Source organism: Lactuca serriola, chromosome 2, assembly GCF_051521515.1.
Source record: "Lactuca serriola cultivar US96UC23 chromosome 2, Lser_US96UC23_V15, whole genome shotgun sequence".
In the NCBI taxonomy this organism is placed as follows: domain Eukaryota; kingdom Viridiplantae; phylum Streptophyta; class Magnoliopsida; order Asterales; family Asteraceae; genus Lactuca; species Lactuca serriola.
This window is the reverse complement of record NC_136409.1, coordinates 235,786,844-235,808,497: the sequence shown is the minus strand read 5'-3', so window position 1 is coordinate 235,808,497 and position 21,654 is coordinate 235,786,844. Positions and strand designations below refer to the sequence as shown.

The 21,654-nt window shown below is 41.3% G+C and overlaps 2 protein-coding genes across 2 annotated transcripts; both read right to left on the bottom strand.

Annotated features, from left to right (window-relative positions):
• Positions 1 to 18,569: 18,569 nt before the first annotated feature.
• On the bottom strand, positions 18,570 to 18,974 carry LOC145090199 (putative mitochondrial protein AtMg00820). The gene has a single exon (XM_079028525.1). The coding sequence runs from the start codon at positions 18,972 to 18,974 to the stop codon at positions 18,570 to 18,572; it is 405 nt and encodes a 134-aa protein (XP_078884651.1).
• Positions 18,975 to 20,799: 1,825 nt separating this feature from the next.
• LOC145090198 (uncharacterized) lies at positions 20,800 to 21,438 on the bottom strand. Its single transcript, XM_079028524.1, has one exon. It carries the CDS (start codon positions 21,436 to 21,438, stop codon positions 20,800 to 20,802), a length of 639 nt encoding a protein of 212 aa, XP_078884650.1.
• Between the last annotated feature and the right edge of the window lie 216 nt (positions 21,439 to 21,654).

The window sequence follows — 21,654 nt, the reverse complement described above, 5'->3', positions numbered from 1 at the left end:
CTTAAAACATAGATAATTGCATACACAAATTCATTTATTCAATGTTCACCGATTCCTAAAATGATTAGATTCGCGTTCACTATAACTAATCCTTTAGCAAACAAGTCAATTCAAACAGTGATCAGTTGATTAAACTAACATGCTTCCTAGTGTTCAGTTCGTATCAAGCAAGACTTGTAAATATAGTTAATCAATGTAGACATTTAATTAACCTCTTGTTGATGGTCATCTAACAAGGCTCACACATTAACTTACTTATTCTCAAATTAATCCTAGTTTCACATTCGTTATTTCTAGTCTTATAATCTCGATGGTCATCAAAAATCATAAGAGACAAGCAAATCGAGCAGATGTTCAAGCAACTCAATTCACTTAACAATTAACAGAAAATAATCATCATTAACACATGAGGATCTTTAAACAAGCTTGGCAAGATAAATTAAACACAAATAAACTATTTAATATAGCAATTAGTCTAATAATCAAAGCTTCATTCAATCATAAACACAAAGTAAAAGGTTTTTACACCTAAATCAGAAACTAAATACAGAAAAGTACCACCATGGAATGCTAAACATGGTCACGTCAGCAATCCATATGATAACCGACATGTATCCTCTCTCCAATCCTTCCGATCTCCGCTCCCGTTAGCTTAACAGCCTTCCGGCCGCCTTCTAGACCCTCAAAACGGCTTAACAGAAGTTAATTGTCGACTAAATTAGGTTAGAAGTCGAATCCCTTCCCCTGGTTAGCTAAAAATCGACATTTATAGTCTTTGTGGCCGACCTAAGTACGCTGGGCGTACTTAGGATTACGCAGCGCGTACTCAAGATAATCACGCGATCAAGTCTATCCGGTGCAAAGGTGTACGCGGGGTGTAACCTTAAGGTACGCGGGGCGTACCCGCTTCCTCAGCATTCTTTTCTTTCTTTTAGCTTCTAAGCCCCGTTTCCGCTTCAGTCTTTTCTTTTGTGCTTTATCGACAACAAATAGCTGCAAAACATAATTCAAAGTATTATGAGTATTTTTTAGTTCTAAAATAGAATAAATAAGGCCAAAATATTAAGATAAAGTGCATAAAAATATATATAAAAATACACATATCACACGTTCTCCCTCCAGGAGACTCTGATTATAACTAACAGGAATTATATCCCGCACTCGGACGTACGGAAAGAGATTGTCTCACAATTTAGGTTAACAAGTTTACGAGTTGTGTGCGTGAGTGTAAAACCTTTCTGTATGAATGTACCCTTTTTGTACGTGTGTGTTATGTGATGTATCATAAACTATACCTATTATAGTTTTATCCAAAATGTTTGTAATATATAAGAACTCTTTTATGAAAAAGCGTTAGTGTTATGAAATCCATTAAACTATGCTTATTATAGCTTATATACGTGTTCTAAATGAATGAATAATCTTATCATGAATGACTTATTTTCAGTTTATGATGATAAAATTTACAAAGAAACACATTCAATACTTAGAATTTATTATTATACACTTTGCTCAACATAATACAAAGTGTTATGAAAATTATATGATGTTAACTAAATTAGACCTTCTTGCACTGTTTTAGAAAAGCCATAGAAAAATCATACGAAGTCGAAAACTAAATCCGTAAATTCTGAGAGTTCCCAAAATGTGTCTAGTTTACTCATAATTTTTATCATGATTTTTAATGACCTCCAACTTGGGTGAAAAAGTCCATAATCACAGACAGGTCCGGATTGGTGTTTGAAATGATAGGCAGTTTTGTAAAAATCACCATAAATTGTAGAAAAATCGTATGGAGATGTGCAAGTAGTCATTTTAAAGATAAGAACTGGAACTACTTACACCTAAAACTGTTTTTCAAACAAAAATGTTTAAGTTGTCCAAAACAGTCCGTGAATGGAGTCCAACTTTTCTGATGAAAGCTGTTAGAAAAATTTAGTTATCCAAAACAGTTTTTCAAACAAAAATGTTTAAGTTATCCAAAACAGTCCGTGAATGGAGTCCAGCTTTTCTGATGAAAGCTGTTAGAAAAATTTAGTTATGTTCTTGGTGTTTTAACTTGTATTCCCCCCCTAAAAACTTAAGAAAACATAAAAAATGTAGGGGTATGAACTCACCTTAAGTGATTTCAGTAGGTAAGTGTTGAAGAAGAGAAGTGTTCAACCCAAGAACACTTGAAGAATCACTTGAAGATTCGAAGATCTAACACAATTATGAGAGAGTTTGCGTAAGATATCCATGATTCGAGTAGAAAGAAGTGAAATAATCATAAAGAGAAGGGATTATTCTTACCAAATGTGGAGGAAAATCCCAAGATCAGCCCTCAAATCTCGAGTTCTAGAGAGGGAAAATGAGAGAGAAAAGAGTTTGCTCTTTTTGGTGAAAAGAGAGAAAATGAGAGAAATGAGGAGAGAGGAGGCTTTTCTAGCCTTTGACCAATTGTGGGGTTGGAAAAAGGTGGGAAAAGTACAATGAAATGACTAGGTAAGGGCTGATGGGGAATAGTGACATGGAGTGGGTGATGAAGGTTGCTTGAGTCATAAAATAAAGGAAAGTCAACACTCCATCTTTGTACTTCACATACTCCCTTTTGGATAAGGTTTTATCCTTAAAAACGTGATTAATTAATAGTTTAGGGGCCTTATATGTTAAAATAAAGTTTTGGGTGAAAATCCCATGCTAAAACAATTAATAACGGGCCTAAAATGCAAATTTAGTCGAAAACCGGGAGAAAAAGCGTTCCCAGCGAGACCTCTTGGTCCTAGGCCAAGGTTCGGTCCCTGCTGGTGCTGAGCCGAAAGCGAACGGTGCGAACCAGAAGCAAGAAGCGAAGGCGAGGGGCTCAGTCCGAAGGCTCGGTCCGAAGGGTCAGAAGCGAAGGTGAGGTTTCGGTCCGGAGATAAAAGGCGAGAAGTCAGAACCGAATGAACTGTAGTGAACAGTACCTTCGGGTTCGGTTCTTCCTTTTAAGCGAGGTTCGGTTAGTAGTGAACAGTACTTTCGGTTCGGTTCCTCTTCATCAGGAGGTTCGGTTCTTAAGAGGGGTTTCGGTTCCTAAGAGGGGTTTCGGTTCCTTAAGTCCGTTTTTTCGTTTAGACTTCCGTTTTTGGGGTGTTTTCGCCAAATTCGAGGGTCGGGATGCCCCGAGTGATTATAGAGAGTTGGGAGAGATTTCGAGAGAGATTTGAGAGAGATTCCACATACTCAGAGAGATTTGGGAGAGATTTGACATACTTGGAGAGATTTCACATACAAAGAGATATTTGGGAGAGATTTCACATTCTTAGAGAGATTTGGGAGAGATTTGACATACTTGGAGAGATTTCTCATTCAGAGAGAGATTTGGGAGAGATTTCACATACTTAGAGAGATTTGGGAGAGATTTGACATTCTTGGAGAGATTTCTCATTCAGAGAGAGATTTGGGAGAGATTTCACATACTTAGAGAGATTTGGGAGAGATTTGACATACTTGGAGAGATTTCTCATTCAGAGAGAGATTTGGGAGAGATTTCACATACTTAGAGAGATTTGGGAGAGATTTGACATACTTGGAGAGATTTCTCATTCAGAGAGAGATTTGGGAGAGATTCCACATACTTAGAGAGATTTGGGAGAGATTTGACATTCTTGGAGAGATTTCTCATACAAAGAGATATGTGGGAGAGATTTCACATTCTTAGAGAGATTTGGAAGCGATTTGACATTCTTGGAGAGATTTCTGATAAGAAGAGATTGAGTGAAAACGATTGAGAGAGGTTTCATTGGTGACTTTTTTGAGTGTCCGGCTTCGCACTGCAAGGTCCGTAAACCCCGTTAAGCCTTGTTTAAGGATCTTGCATACTCCCGATGAGTATGTAACATTGTTTTATCGGTTTGGCTCTCCACGTACCACCGTTTTAGGTTAAGGAGATCTAGATATACACACTTTTCGATTTATGATCTCTCATTAGAATAGAGAGTTGTTTAGAAATTACATAACGTAAACTCTAATACTCACGACAAATTGAGTTGACCGGTTTGACTTGTTGACTTTAGTTGACTTTGACTTGACCGAAAATTGACGGTTGTCACAGTTACAATGTAACATCACAAAAATACGAGCCAAAAATTTCATTTTTAAAACATATACTTTGCAAAACATTAGAAATAAAACATTCACCGATCATATCATTTCACAAAAGATGTTGCGTGTCTGAAAAGCCATTTTATAAAACATAATAGTGTCAGAGTACAAATCCCCAGGAAGATCTCATAGTGCGGAATACAAAGCATGTATGTGATGAGCCGCTACTACGCCAGCTCCTTCCCTTTCGAAGAAGAGGTACCTGAAACCAAAAGTGAAAACTGTAAGCACGAAGCTTAGTGAGTTCCCCCAACATACCACATACCATACAATCACATAACATACATATATTGTCAGGCATATCTGGGTGCCCGGCCTACCCCTTTGGTCCTTTCGACCGGATACATACTAGTCTATCTGGGAGCTGGCCTCCCCTTCGGTCCTCTCGACCGGATATTGACTAGCATATCTGGGTGCTGGTCTCCCCTTCGGTCCTCTCGACCGGATGCTGACTAGCATATCTTGGAGTTGGCCTCCCCTTCAGTCCTCTCGACCGGATACTGGGGACTATTTCACCCCTACTACTACCACATAACACATTTATCACATAATCTATCTAGCATGGTTGGGATGACCGCCCTTTCGGCCCTATCGACCGATATTCTGGGGGACTATTCCCCCCCCCCCCCCTTACTGTCACTAGCACATAGCATCATATCATACTAGCACAATAACATATCACAGGTAGTAGCAACCCTAGATGAATATCACAGAGACAAACATCTATCATACGATTCCTACTGGTGGGCCGACATTGTGGCCGTAGACCCACCGGTACTGGAAGGTAACTCACCTCAAAGTAGCTGATGATCTGCATGGGAACTGACTGTCTTCTTCTGCTGCTGCCCTGGAAATCCTCCGGCTATAAGTCCCACAAAACACTCAGTCAAATACTGCTAACCGACCTCAGGATAAAATGACCATTTACCCCCTAACCAAGCCAAGAGTCAAAGTCAAAGTCAACTTCCAGTTGACCCGACTCGCCGAGTCCCTATCCATTCGATTGACCATAATCCCGTCACTACTCATCGAGTTAGGCATTGACTCGACGAGTTTTCTTCTAACCTATGTCCAATAGTCCTTCATCCTACTCGCCGAGTTGTATGAACAACTCGTCGAGTTCATCTTCATCCGAAGAACATTCTATGCTGAGACTCGCCAAGTTGTATGAACAACTCGCCGAGTCTGTTCTTGAGGCAAGAAGATTGCCTTGGACTTGCCGAGTCAGGGCATTGACTCGCCGAGTTCCTTCATGGGTGAGTCTGGCTTCCGACTCACTGAGTCACACCCCATGACTCACTACTCCACTCCGCAAACACGAAAAGGGGGAAAACTCGGGGACTCGCGACTCGACTCGCCGAGTCCGATGAACGACTCGCCGAGTCTATCACATGAAAATACTATATACTCGATTTTGCTTGAATCCAGCTCATGCCATACATAGATCTGGGTTTCTAGGGCTTGATTAACACGTAAAGTTTCCAACATTACGTGTAAATAAACACCAATGAAGGTTTTAGGGCTCAAAATGCACTAAAAGAGTAGATCTAGGGCTTTCATGCAATATGGCTCCATAAAGGTAGTAGATCCGAGCTCTTGGAGATCAATCATGCCTAGATCTAAAGGTTAATCAACTTATTACAAACCCTAATTCATAATCAAGCTTGGAAATGGCTCAAGAAGGACTTTAATGGAGCTATAAGGGACTATAAGCATGAAAACAGAGGGAAACTGAGTTATACCTCAAGGAAGTCACTAAAATAACACCAATATGTCTGGCCTCCTTCTTCTCTTCTTGATCTACTCTCATTTTCTCTCAAAATCTTCAAGAAAACACACCAAAGCACATCAATCTCACAAGGAACAAGGGTTGGACGATATAGGGAGCTCTGAGGGTGAAGGGGGCGAGCTTGGGGGCGCATAAGATGACTTAAATAGGGTGCAAACCCTTGAAATTAGGGTTTCATCAGACAGCGGGGACTCGCCGAGTCCAGAATATGGACTTGCTGAGTCGCCAACTTAAACGTGCTCCATCTCCCGTCTCTACTCGGCGAGTCGGGCCTACAACTCGCCGAGTCCAAGGCTAAAAAAAATGCAACACTTAGATAAATTTTACATACCAGGAACCAGGTGCTACAAATCTCCCCCACTTATTTTAGACTTCGTACTCGAAGTCTGCTGCTCGATCTTGAAATAGCTCGGGGGTAATGCTCCATCATTTTTTCCACCGGCTCCCATGTCCATTCTGAACCCTTTCGGTGTTGCCATTGCACCTTCACTAATTCCACCCTCTTGTTTCTCAGATCCCTCGACTTCCGGTCAAGTATTGCGACTGGGCGCTCAATGTAATTCAGGCTGTCATCAACTTGTATATCCTCTAGCGATACCACCGCTGAATCATCCACTAGGCATTTCCGCAGCTGGGAGACATGGAAGGTGTTGTGGATCTGACTGAGCTCGGCTGGCAGATCCAGCCTATATGCCACCTTGCCCACCCGGGCTACAACCCTGAACGGACCAATGTACCTCGGGCCCAACTTGCCCCGTTTCCTGAATCGAATGACGCCTTTCCAAGGCGACACTTTCAGGAGAACCATATCCCCGACCTAGAACTCCAGGTCTGATCGACGCTTGTCGGCGTAACTTTTCTGTCGACTCTGCGCAGTCTGAAGCCTGCTTCGAACCTACTGGATTCTATCGGTCGTCTTGAGCACCACCTCGGTGCTCCCCATGACCCTCTCGCCAACGGGATATCCAACGGATGCATCTTGCCGTGCGGTCTCTGATGCTCGGCCTTGACCTTCCTGCAGGTCAAACACCGCTCGACGTACCACGCCACATCCCGCTTCATGCAGGGCCACCAATAGTCTAGACGAAGATCCCTATACATCTTCGTCGCCCCTGGATGAATAGAGAATCGGTATTTGTGCGCCTCCTCCATCAAGATCTGGCACACGCCTCCATGATACGACACCCACACCCTACGGTGTAGTGTTAATAATCCTCGACTATCATAATCGAAGGAGGTGACTTGACCCACTATTCGCTCACTCTTCCGATGTTCCTCCTTCATAGCCTCCTGCTGAGCTTCCCGAATCTGCTCTATCAGTGGAGTCACCACCGTCATCCTCATACACACATCCCCGACCGGTGCCGCCTTACGGCTAAGCGCATCAACCACCACATTGGCCTTCCCCGGGTGATAAAGGTTCTCGCAATCATAATCCTTCACCACGTCCAACCACCGACGCTGCCTCATGTTCAGATTCGACTGATCCATGAGGTACCTCAAACTCTTGTGGTCTGTGTAAATGGTACATCGAACCCCGTAGAGGTAATGTCGCCAAATCTTGAGGGCGAAGACCACCGCCCCCAACTCTAAATCATGCGTCGGGTAGCTCGCCTCGTGAGGCTTCAGCTGCCTTGAGGCATAAGCAATGACATGTCCCTTCTGCATCAATACTGCGCCTAAGCCCGAGATAGACGCATCACAGTATACCACAAAATCCTCTACGCCCTCGGACAGGGCTAAGATTGGCGCCTCGCACAACCTCTGCCTCAGAATCTCGAACGCGGCCTGCTGCTCAGGCCCCCATCGAAAGACCACGACTTTCCTAGTCAACCGTGTCAGGGGTACGACTATCTTGGAGAAATCCTGAATGAATCTTCGATAGTAGCCTGCTAATCCTAGGAAACTCCGAATCTCGGATGGAGACTTCGGAACCTCCCATCTCATCACGGCCTCCACCTTGGCCGGGTCTACTGAAATCCCGTTTTGGTTGACGAGGTGCCCAAGAAACTGCACCTCGCGCAACCAAAACTCACATTTGGAGAACTTGGCGTACAAGCTCTCCCTCCTCAAGGTCTCCAAAACCTCTCTCAGATGCTCCTCGTGCTCCTCCTGCGTCTTGGAATAAACCAAGATGTCATCAATGAAAACTATCACAGACCGATCCAACATCGGTCTACACACGCGGTTCATGAGGTACATGAACGCGGAAGGAGCATTGGTGAGCCCAAACAGCATCACCACGAACTCATAATGGCCATAACGCGTCCGAAACGCGGTCTTCTGTACATCCTCCTCTCTGACCCTTATCTGATGATAACCTGAACGCAAATCGATCTTGGAGAACCAAGATGCTCCCTGTAACTGATCAAAGAGGTCATCAATCCTCGGGAGTGGGTAACGGTTCTTCACCGTTACCTTATTCAGCTCCCGGTAATCTATACACATTCGATGCGACCCGTCCTTCTTCTTCACAAACATGATTGGGGCTCCCCAGGGTGAACTGCTTGGTCGAATAAATCCCTTGTCTAGTAGCTCCTGCAGCTGCGTAGACAACTCCTGCATCTCGGGAGGAGCCAACAGATAGGGTGCCTTGGCTATCGGAGCCGCACCAGGAACTAGGTCGATCCTGAACTCTACCTGACGCTCCGGAGGTATTTCAGGAAGCTCCTCCGGGAACACATCAGTGTAGTCTCGCACCACTAGAACCTCGCTCACCGTCGCCTTACCCGTCTCCTGGGTATCCATAACGTACGCGACATATCCCGCGCAACCCTGCTGAAGGTAGCGCCTAGTTCTCGCTGCTGAACATACTGTGGGTCCACGCTGTGGCCTCTCACCGTAGATTACCAACTCTCACCCACTTGGGGTCCTGATCCGCACTAGCTGCTGTGCGCAATCTATCACCGCCCCATTAGGGCTCAGCCAATCCATGTCTATAATCACCTTGTTCCCCCGCAACGGGATGGGAACCAAATCCACCAAATAGCGCTCCTCAAATAACCTTAGAACACAATCCCTGAATATTGCTGATGCTCGCACCGATCGATCATCGGCAATCTCTACCTCTAAAGGGCAATCCAACATGCCCGAAGACTCAGTAAACCTCTTGCTAAGCGCAAGGGAAACAAATGATCGGGTGGCACCCGAGTCAAACAACACCTGAACAGGGATACCGTTCACATAGAACAATCCTAACGCATATACACAGAGCACAAATCAATATCATAACATCATAAAAATAAGATAGAGGGAAAGAATCATCCCCGTCACCACATCGGGTGCGGCGCGAGCCTCCTCGATAGTCAGATGAAACACTCGGCTCCTTACCACTGGAGCCTCTGCCTTTCCCTGCCATCCATCTGTAATACACAAGGTAGCTGGAGCTGGCGCCTTAACCGGCGCTGATGCTACCAACCGGGGGTAATTGGCCTTTTTATGGCCCCTCTGGTTGCAGTGGAAACAAGCAACTCCGACGTCTGTATCACAGGTGCAGGGGCGGTACAATCCCTGCTGAAGTGCCCTAACTTGCCGCACTTTTAGCAGCCTAACGATCCCAACTTGCACGATCCCTCGTGCGTCTTGCCGCACTTCCTGCAGTAGCCCCGCCCCTGTTGGCCTTTCAGCCCCGCAATTGGTCCCTTGGGCTTCTTCCCCGAAGCCCCCATAACATGCCTCTCTTCCGCCTTCCTCTTCCGGATGTGCTACAGATCTATCTCCCTCTCCCTTGCCCTGGCAATCATAGAGTCCATGGTAGGGCAAGCTGAAAAACTGACATGCTCCCGAATATCAGCTCGTAGCATGTCATGATAGCGGGTCCTCCTCATATCCTCATCACCTGCGTACTGGGGCACTAGCAACGCCCTCTCCCAGAACTTGGCGGTGATCTCCGCCACAGTCTCTGTCGCCTGTCTCATATCTAGGAACTCCCTGGCCAGCTGCTGAAGCTCGACAGCCGGTGCAAACTCTGCTCTGAACCTGGTCACGAAGTCCGACCAGGTCATAGCCTCGACAGCCGAGGCTCCCAACGAGTCACCAACGGACTCCCACCAATCCCTAGCTCGATCTCTCAAACATCCTGCTGCATATCTCACCTTCGACCCCTCAGGGCAGAAGCTAGTCAACTGTGCAGACTCAATGTCTGCAATCCATCGCCTGGCAGCTATGGGGTCCTTCGCCTCGTGAAAATCTGGCACACCACTGCCCCGGAAGTCCTTGAAGGACAGTGTGAGAGATCCCGACTGGGCAAATGCCATGTCGCTCCTGAATGCCCTGAGGCGATCCTCCACCAACTCCACTATCCCTTCCTTGATCGACCCGAAGATAATGGGGGTCGACTCAAGGATGCCTTTGGTGATCTCTGACGCGATGAACTCGCGTAGCCCCTCATCTACTGGCTTGGAACCTGATCTCGAACCCGATCCCTCTCCGGTACTGCCAACTGCTGGCCTCAAGCGTAGTACCACCATTCTGAAATTCATAAATAATAATCGTTAGCGATACTGATACCTGTGGAGGGATCACACCTACTACAAGTTCCCTGGTCTTATCTTGGCTTTCCTTGGTTCAGGTACGGATCCTATGCTTTCAGTAGTACGGGCCCATACTACCTTCCACATCTATCCGTACCTTCTCCAAGGACTGCCTTGACTCCACCAGGTCCCTTTCACTACCGCTGATCACTGCTATACTCTTCCAAGGCTTGCCCCAGGAAAATATCTAACTCCACCCTACCCGGTCCTCAGCTGCTGAAGGCCTCCTTGTAATGCCAATTAGTCATTACCTGAATACCATCACATGTGGTGAGGCTCAGATAATCCTTCGAGTAACAGACTCGGCTCTACAACAGTTAGACTCAGACAAGAGCTGCGCAATAGGGCCAAATCCAACACTCTAAGATTATTCAACCCTGATCACATATGACGTGACATATTCACCTAATGTCTAACTCCCATCACTCAGAGTCCCACGAAGCACAAAGCAAGCAACATTCAGACAAAAGGGAACAATCTCAAGCAAATCCGTCCTCATAGAGAGAAGTTGAACTAGCATACAATGCTAAACTCATACTATCAGACATAACCTAAAAGGCTATCCTACTGCCGTCTACTCAATTCTAGCATGCAATTTTCATACACTGAAGCACATAAAGCAGGCACATAAGGCATCACCCTAGATCCTTAGTCCTATTCTAGCATGCTGTTCTACTGAAACTGATAAGCATAACATAAGCTTGTATGGGTACTTTGGGGAATACTTACTTGAGCTCGGCCGGTCGCGCACATCACACACTTCGTTCCTTCTTAAAACTCTTTACTTAGCTTTTTAGAAAATATTTTCTTCTTTAAATCTTTTAATCCCTCGATTTGAGTTCAGACACCCCCGAAGGTGTGTCCGAATCCCTCAAACCAGGGCTCTGATACCAACTTGTAACATCCCAAAAATACGAGCCAAAAATTTCATTTTTAAAACATATACTTTGCAAAACATTAGAAATAAAACATTCACCGATCATATAATTTCACAAAAGATGTTGCGTGTTTGAAAAACCATTTTATAAAACATAATAATGTCCGAGTACAAATCCCCAGGAAGATCTCATAGTGTGAAATAGAAAGCATGTATGTGATGTGCCGCTACAGCGCCAACTCATTCCCCTTCGAAGAAGAGGTACCTGAAACCAAAACTGAAAACTGTAAGCACGAGGCTTAGCGAGTTCCCCTAACATACCACATACCATACAATCACATAACATACATATATTGTCAGGCATATCTGGGTGCCCGACCTACCCCTTCGGTCCTCTCGACTGGATACATACTAATCTATCTGGGAGCTGGCCTCCCCTGTGGTCCTCTCGAACGGATACTGACTAGCATATCTGGGTGCTGGTCTCCCCTTCGGTCCTCTCGACCGGATGCTTACTAGCATATCTGGGAGCTAGCCTCCCCTTCGGTCCTCTCGATCGGATACTGGGGACTATTTCACCCCTACTACTACCACATAACACATATATCACATAATCTATCTAGCATGGTTGGGCATGACCGCCCCTTCGGCCCTATCGACCAGTATTCTGGGGGACTATTCCCCCTACTGTCACTAGCACATAGCATCATATCATACTAGCACAATAACATATCACAGGTAGTAGCAACCCTAGATGAATATCACAGAGACAAACATCTATCATACAATTCCTACTGGTGGGCCGACATTGTGGCCGTAAACCCACCGCTACTGGAAGGTAACTCACCTCAAAGTAGCTGCTGATCTGCGTGGGAACTGACTGTCTTCTGCTGCTGCTGCCCCGGAAATCCTCCGGCTATAATTCCCACAAAACACTCAGTCAAATACTGCTAACCGACCTCAGGGTAAAATGACCATTTACCCCCTGACCAAGCCAAGAGTCAAAGTCAAAGTCAACTTCCAGTTGACTCGACTCGCCGAGTTGGATTGCCAACTCGCCGAGTCCCTATCCATTCGATTGACCATAATCCCGTCACTACTCGTCGAGTTAGGCATTGACTCGACGAGTTTTCTTCTAATCGATGTCCACTAGTCCTTCATCCTACTTGCCGAGTTGTATGAACAACTCGTCGAGTTCATCTTCATCCGAAGAACATTCTATGCTGAGACTCGTCGAGTTGTATGAACAACTCGTCGAGTTGTATGAACAACTCGTCGAGTTGTATGAACAACTCGCTGAGTCTGTTCTTGAGGCAAGAAGATTGCCTTGGACTCGCCGAGTCAGGGCATTGACTCGCCGAGTTCCTTCATGGGTGAGTCTGGCTTCCGACTCACTGAGTCACACCCCATGACTCACTACTCCACTCCGCAAACACGAAAAGGGGGAAAACTCGGGGACTCGCGACTCGACTCGCCGAGTCCGATGAACGACTCGCCGAGTCTATCACATGCAAATACTATATACTCGATTTTGCTTGAATCCAGCTCATGCCATACATAGATCTGGGTTTCTAGGGCTTGATTAACACATAAAGTTTCCAACATTACGTGTAAATAAACACCAATGAAGGTTTTAGGGCTCAAAATGCACTAAAAGAGTAGATCTAGGGCTTTCATGCAATATGGCTCCATAAAGGTAGTAGATCCGAGCTCTTGGAGCTCAATCATGCCTAGATCTAAAGGTTAATCAACTTATTACAAACCCTAATTCATAATCAAGCTTGGAAATGGCTCAAGAAGGACTTTAATGGAGCTATAAGGGACTATAAGCATGAAAACAGAGGGAAACTGAGTTATACCTCAAGGAAGTCACTGAAATAACACCAATATGTGTGGCCTCCTTCTTCTCTTCTTGATCTACTCTCCTTTTCTCTCAAAATCTTCAAGAAAACACACCAAAGCACATCAATCTCACAAGGAACAAGGGTTGGACGATATAGGGAGCTCTGAGGGTGAAGGGGGCGAGCTTGGGGGCGCATAAGATGACTTAAATAGGGTGCAAACTCTTGAAATTAGGGTTTCATCAGACAACGGGGACTCGCCGAGTCGCCAACTTAAACGTGCTCTATCTCCCGTCTCTACTCGGCGAGTCGGGCCTACAACTCGCCGAGTCAGAGGCTAAAAACAATGCAACACTTAGATAAATTTTACATACCAGGAACCAGATGCTACATGGGAGGAGTCCACCGTGCTAACAAGCGGCAAATGTGATGTCGTCTCATGAAACACGATGGAAAGAAGCCCTAACGAGAGCACACAAGCGAACCCCTTCCTCTTCAAGATTCATGTTGAAGTTATCTCTAATCAAACATCCATCGATGTTCAAACTGAAATGAAAATCTGGAAGATGAAGGCTGACTGAAACGAAAATCTGGAAGATTCATGTTGAAGCTATCTCTAATCAAACATTCTCGTTGGTTGCTAAAGAAGGCTGCAAAAAAGAAAGAGATGTGCTAAGGTTGGAACGGAACAATATGCACGCCTATAAACGAGAGCACAAATGACTAGGTCAAATATATTACTTTATTTCCTTAATTGCAAGATTTATATTAAATGATTTCCTTAATTAAAAGTACAAAATGTCCAAAATACCCTTTAATGATTTATTTAATGATTTATTATTTCTTGAATTCTCATTGATGCATTTAGGCACACAATACTTGCTAAAAACATTTGAACCTGGCTATATATATATATATATATATATATATGTGTGTGTGTGTGTGTGTGTGTGTGTGTGTGTGTGTGTGTCTCGTTGGCTTGATTTTGGGTGAAGGTTGATTCATCTTATCTCTTATGTCCAATACTTTTTGATAAGTTGTATAAGGTTGGTTGTTTGAGATTTATTTCACTTGATATAACTTTTTCGTTAAGTTATTAGGATTTTGTTTTAAAGCTTTATCTTTTTGTCACAATGTCTAATTTTTCAGGTGAATAGCCGGTTCTGACATAGTTTGAATAGGTCTTAAGTCTTAACTGTAAAACCGGTTTTGACCTATACCAACGACAAGTCGTCGCTATATCTCAAATGATAAAAGCGGTTACACACCTATACCGACGACAGGTCGTCTCTACTGGTTGTATCAAGACAACATGTTAGTAAAAGTCTTAACTTTATTTACTTTTTTCTAGAAATCAGTTTCAATAGAGCCTCCGCAGACGAATTGTCGTTAGTAAGGGGTATCTATCCCGATGACTATTTGCACTTCCGCCGACGACTTGTCGTCGATATAGGCTTCCTGATGACTTGTCGTTGGCAAAGGGGTTGTAAAAGTCGTCGGTATAGGTCAATCCCTGTAGCGTTCTTATGTACCTATTTACCTATACATCATTTGTTTATGAAATTTATGTATTAACATGAACCTTTTTACCTATTATATATTGAGTTAATCCAAAAAATGACCTAAAGATGTAAGAGAAAAACATAAAATGATAAGTTTTTTCAATATATATCACAAAGGTTTTGTAATCTACGAAATTATTTTTTTCCTACACTATGTTTCGTGAACTTTATTATTACACTGAATGATTGATAAATTTGGATGAACTTTAACCCCTTCCCCATCCCCACCCCACTGGAAAATGACAATTTTTTTTAATGAAAATAACATTTTACAAAAAATAGTTTTAGCTTAATGAAAAACTGTGAAAAAAGTATTTTTTTTTTAAATGTAAACAAAATGATATGCATCTAAATTTATCTAGATGTTTGGCTCTTAGGTGTTTTGGGTATTATCATGTGCTTATATATTTCGACTATATTAAAAGACCGTTTATCTCTCTTTAAATTTGGCTAATTTTTTTTGCTGATATTTATATATACATATGCTTAAAATTGTCTTTATATAATCTTCAAAATGATGTGAATCAGACAACAATGCACGGGCGGATCTAATAAGGCGTCCGGGGTGGTTCGTGTTACCCCTTAAATTTTTAGGGGTAGTGGATTTTTTTGAAATTCTTTTTATGTAATGTAATTTTTGAACGTTCTACCTTTAAAATTTACGTGTGTTACCCGGCCGCCACTGCACCGATATGAATCACACACTAATTAATTTTGATACATCTAGCTTGTTTACATTTCAAATATAAACTAAACTATGGCGATTGGAGCTCCAACTATCTTGCAAAGTCAATTATTTCGTTACGATGACTAATGACTTACCAAAGTTTTATCATGCCATAAATGTCTAGTAGTTGAGGTACAAAATTTTATACGGAAGGTCTATTGTTTAAGCCACGATATGTCCAAAATACCACTAATATTGATGATTTACCTTTACATGGGCTTTATAACGAGTTTATCTTTACATGAGCTTTGTAACGAGGAATATGTGAATTGTACAAACAATCCAATTTATCTTTTTTTTAATGACTCATCAAACTTGATGTTGATAAATCTTGACCCGTTAGACGTGATTTTACATATAACATGTAACAATTATTAAATATAAAAATTAAAAACGAATTTACATAACGTAGATCATTATAAAATATTTTTTAAAGAATTTTCTAGTAAAAAACAACGATACATATTATAATATTAGGTGTGAGACCTATATATTACATTGGTTTATTTAAAAGAAAAATTAAATATAAAATTTGAAACATTTGAAAATTTTGAATTTACAAGAAAAATGAAAAAAAATTAAACTATTAAAATTGAACTATTTTTTTTTCTTTTTAAATTTAAACAAAAAAATTTAATAAATAAAAACGGAAACTAATGAGACTTTAATTTAAGAATTTTAAAATTAGAAGGAAAATCCATTAATGAAATTGATATGCATTTATTATTTACATTTAAATACTATTGAAATTTAATAACATAGAAAAAACCATAAAATGACATGTTGAATAAAAGTTAATTTAATATAACCACAAAATGACATGTGACAAAATAAATAAAAATATGACATGTGACAAAAATGATTTTTATTTATTATAATAGATATTTCCAAAGTACATCTATATCATGTGGAAAAATATATGGTTTATGTTGGAGATCTGGATACCATTTGGATTGTGTGAACATTTTCAGAACTGATATTTCTACCCTATGCCTGAGTTGCAAGAAATTCAGCCTAGGATAATCCAAGAGGATACTTACGAATCTAGGCACAAAAGTGGTAAACCAAATTGCTAGAAGATTCTGTAATCGTTTGAAGAAGAAGAGAGCTAATAATTTTCGTGTGTCTCTTCTTAAAGAGAAGAACCGTTTATATGATAAACGAGATTAGAGTTTCATTAGGGCTGACCGTCATGGGTTGCTTTGGAAGCAAGACAGGAAATCCGAAATTTAATGAGGATTTAGGGTTTCCAAAACTAACTAGTTTCGTTAGTTTTACTATAGTAACCTATTTGAATTTCTCACTATGTTCCCATATGTAAATATCGGGACCCCAGCCAGGGGCTCTGCCCCTTGGACCCCACTAAGGGCGCTGCCCCTAGACCCTGCCAAAGGGGCGCTGCCCCTTTGGAAACCCCTGACCCAGGGGCGCTGCCCTCGGACCCCGAATTGTCGTCGAATCGGGTTCTAATTCGATCTTATACATGCGTGCACTTTACACAAACCCGTACATATTATGAAGCCCCTTAGCTCATATGTTAGTTCCAATTACATAAAATGACATTGTGACACTAAAATCGCTGACAATCCTCCCCCATTTTAGTGTAACCCTTAAACAAACATAACCTTATCAAAACAAACCAAACTAGTACATAATGAAAATATCGAAACGATTGAATTTCCACTTAGTATCATACACTTGTAAATACTCGAGAATCAGGGTGTTCTAAGAATTGAACCCATCAACCCATTTGAATACAAGAAAGTAAAATACATACTAGTTTATTGAATTTCTAGCAAAATACAACTCGAGACTCTTATAAAGCCGTGTGTCCCAATCCTATCATGATCGTATCAAGGTCAAGTCCACAACCTCTTGAAATGGGGTTACACTTCACAATCACGTAGGTAACGACTTTCCATGTATCTGCACATACATTTATCAAATGAATTATTAAGAAGTTAAACTTCAACCTGACTACCTTGGAGAACCGAACACATACCTGGGGTGTATACTTCATGTGTTCCAATCTATAAGTATGAGCATTCCACATTGAATTCAACTCCTGACATTATATTAGGAGGGAATTGGGTGTCTCATTATTACATAATTACATGGACTTTAATCCTATCCCGATTACAGACTTATGCACTAAGTTTCTTATCAGACCTTTAGTCAAGTGATCTGCCAAATTTTGTTGCGATTTCATAAACTCAATCGAAATCACGCCATTCATGATTAGTTCTCTAATCATACTATGTCTAACACCTAAGTGTATAGACTTGCCATTATAAACCTGGATGTATGCCTTAGCCAAAGCAGTTGCACTATCATAAAGGATAGATATAGGTACTATCGTTTTAGAGCACAAAGGAATCTCATAGAATAAATTCCTTAGCGACTCTGCTTCTTTACCAGCAGCTGCTAACGCAACAAACTTAGATTCCATTGTTGAGTTTGTAATGCAAGATTGCTTCTTGGAAGCCCTAGAAATGGCACCTCCCCCAAGCAAGAATACTCAACCAGAAATTGAGGAATGGTCCTCCATGTTGGTTATCCAACTTGCATCCGAACGACCTTCTAAAACCGCAAGACTCCCTAAGTAACTCAAACCATAATCCATGGTTCCTTTGAGATACTTAAACACTCTATTCACTGCTTGCCAATCTTGAGTACTAGGATTACTAGTGTACCTGATCAACTTGCCCACATCAAAACCAATACCAGGTCTGGTACTTGTCATGGCATACATCAAGCTAGAAATAACCTTAGAGTATTCCAATTGTGAAATAGGAATGCCATTGTTTAGCATTAGTTTCACACTTGGATCCATAAGAGTTCTCACAGGAGAACAATCGATAAAATCAAACCGCTTGAGAATTTTCTCAATATAATGACTTTGAGTCATCACCAAACCTTTGTTCATCCTTTTAATTCTTATTCCAAGAATTACATCAGCCTCTCCTAAATCTTTCATGGAAAACTTAGATGATAACAATTTCTTTGTTTCATCTACTTGATTTTGGTCGGTACCAAAAATCAACATGTCATGTATATATAAGCAAATGATCACTCCAGCTCTAGTAGGATCATCAAATCTACTATAAACATATTTGTCACATTGGTTTGTCTTGAAACCAAAAGACAAAAGATTGTTTCATGTAAACATCCTTGTCAAGATTAAGATTTAAAAAGATTGTTTTCACATCCATTTGGTGAATAAACAGATTGTGGATACTTTCCAAGGCAATCAACAATCTAATTGTAGAAATACGTGCAACTGGAGCATACGTATCAAAATAGTCAACACCGGGTTTTTGTCTAAAACCTTGAATGACTAACCGGGCTTTGAATTTGTTAATAGTCCCATTAAAATTCATTTTCTTTTTGAAAATCCATTTGCAACCAAGTGGTTTAGAACATGGAGGCAAATCAGACAATACCCATGTGTTGTTCTCAAGAACTGATGACATTTCATCATCAATTACTTCCTTCCAAATGGCACTATCGCGAGAATCCATGGCCTCTTGATATGTATTAGGATCATCTTCAATACTATAGCACTAAGAGTATTCAAAATTAATTTCATCCCTTGAACCTTCCACCAAATACAGTTGGAATTCAGATCCGAAATTTTTTGCAATTTGGACTCTTTTGCTTCTACGAAGCTCTTCTGGTTTTTATACATTACCACCATATTGACTTTTTGAATCTTGGATTTTATTAGTACCAAAAGTCAGATCCTTAGGCCTTTGAATTGATGAAAAATGCATCTCATCATAAATTGCATCTCGTGATTCGATAACGGTGTTAATTGAAACTGAATCATTAGGTTCTATTACATAAACCTATATGCCTTGGAATGTTCAGCATATCCAATGAATATACAATCAATTCCACGTTCTCCTAAAATTTTCTTTTTGGGCTCAGTGAGTTTTACAACTGCCCAACATCCCCAAAACCGAAAATAACTCAGATTCGACTTTTTCTTAAACCAAAGTTCATATGGGACTGTTTTGTTCCTTTTATTTGGAACCCAATTTAATAAATAGCATGCCGTTAACATGGCCTCTCCCCAAAATCCATCACTCAATCCCGAGTATGACAACATCGAGTTTACCATTTCCTTTAAAACTTGATTTTTATGTTCAACAATACCGTTCTATTGGGGTGTGTAAGGTGTCGTGGTCTCATGAATGATACCCACTGACTGGAAGTATATGGGATCCATATATTCACCTCCCTTATCAGTCCTAAGACATTTAACCGGATGCAATTCCACCTCGTTTTTGTATATTTTGAATTTATCTAAGCTTCATCCTTAGAATGTAACAAATACACATAGCAAAACCGAGTGCAGTCATCAATAAAGGTGACTACATACTTTTTATTTCCCAAAGAAGGAGTGGAGTGAAAATCACACAGATCACTGTGTACAAGTTCCAAAACAGCTAAATTTCTAGTGACACTAGGAAAGGGATGTTTTATCCCTTTTGTAAGAATGCATGTTTTACATTTATCAGAAGTGATATCAAAGGGTGGAATTAATCCATCTTTTGAAATCTTATGCATCCTTCTAAAGTTGACATGATCTAATCTTACATGCCAAAGCATAGATTTATCCACATTAGAAGCATAAGATACAAACGCAGAATTATGAACATGTAATGATTTGACAACAATATTCAAACGAAACATTCTATTATTTAAATATCCAAACCCAACAAATATTCCACCCTTAGATAAAATAAAATTATCCGAATCAATAACTTGTTTAAAACCATCAGAATTCAAACAACTAGAAGTAACAAGATTCTTGCAAATCTTAAACATCAGAAAGCCTAATTGTCCTTCCAGAAGTAAATTCAAGACACACGACACCAACACCACAAATAGAAATACAATAATTGTCTCCCATTTTAGCACCGAACCATCTTCAAGTAGAGTTAATGTTTCAAACATCCGTTTATCCTTACATACATGGTTCGTTGCCCCGTAGTCGATCCACCAAGCAACATCATCATCCTGCATATAGAATGATTCAGGAATGAATGAAACATAGTAAACATAATTCTGATTAGAATTATCAAAGTTAGTAAAAAACTGACCTCTTTTAAATTGGGCCAAAGACCCGTTCTCCTTCCTATTGGATCCACTGTTTCCAGAACCATTGTTGCCTAAGTTCACACGACAATCACACTTTCAATGCCCAATCTGATTGCACCTCCAACAAACCAGATCCTTTTTCTTTTTGTTGGAGTTGCTTGGGACATGTTCATGCTTAAGTTTGCCATGTCCTTTGTGGTTCTGATTTCTTGGTTTGTTTTCAACCATATGAACCGAGGGCTATCCAGATTTAACTTTTCCTTTGTGTTTTTCAGATTTGTCACTTTCCTTCGCACGAAGAGATTTTTCAATATGAATATGACTAATAAGTTGAACCAAATATAGTTCTTCCTTTTGATGTCTTAAGGTATGTTTTAAGTCTTTCCAAGATGCAGGAAGTTTGTCAATGATGGTTGGCACAACAATGGATTCATCCATATTCATACGGTGTAGTTTAAACTGACCATATATGCCAAAGAGTTCATTGTATTGTTCAGTGACAGACCTTGAATCGTCCCTCTTATAATTATTAAAATCACTGACCAGAAACTTCTTGCTAGAAGCGTCCTCAGTGACGTATTTCAATTCAAGGGTGTCCCATAACTCCTTGGCGCACAAGGCTTCACTATAGATATCAAATAGAGCATCAGACATATCGTTCAGAATGTAACCTTTGCAGATGTAGTCATCGTTGTCCCACTTCTGTCTCCACCTTATCTCTTCAACTGTCACAACAACACCTTCCTCAGCCTCCGCTGGTCTGTAAGTAGTCAACATGTATGCTGCTTTCAGAGTAGTCGGCATGAAGTGCATCTTCTCCTCCCAGCATCTGAAGTCGACGCCTTTGAACTTCTCCAACTTTGCAAACTTCATGGTCATCTCGTTGATTGAGTCTCCTATCTCCAGAAACTGGAAATATTAGTTCGAATGTTGGAAAATATAGGGTTTATGTTGGAGATTTGGATACCACTTGGATCGTGTGAACACTTTCCAAACTGATATTTCTACCCTATACCTAGGTTGCAAGAAATTCAGCATAGGATAATCCAAGAGGACACTTATGAATCTAGACACAGAAGTCGTAAGCCAAATTGC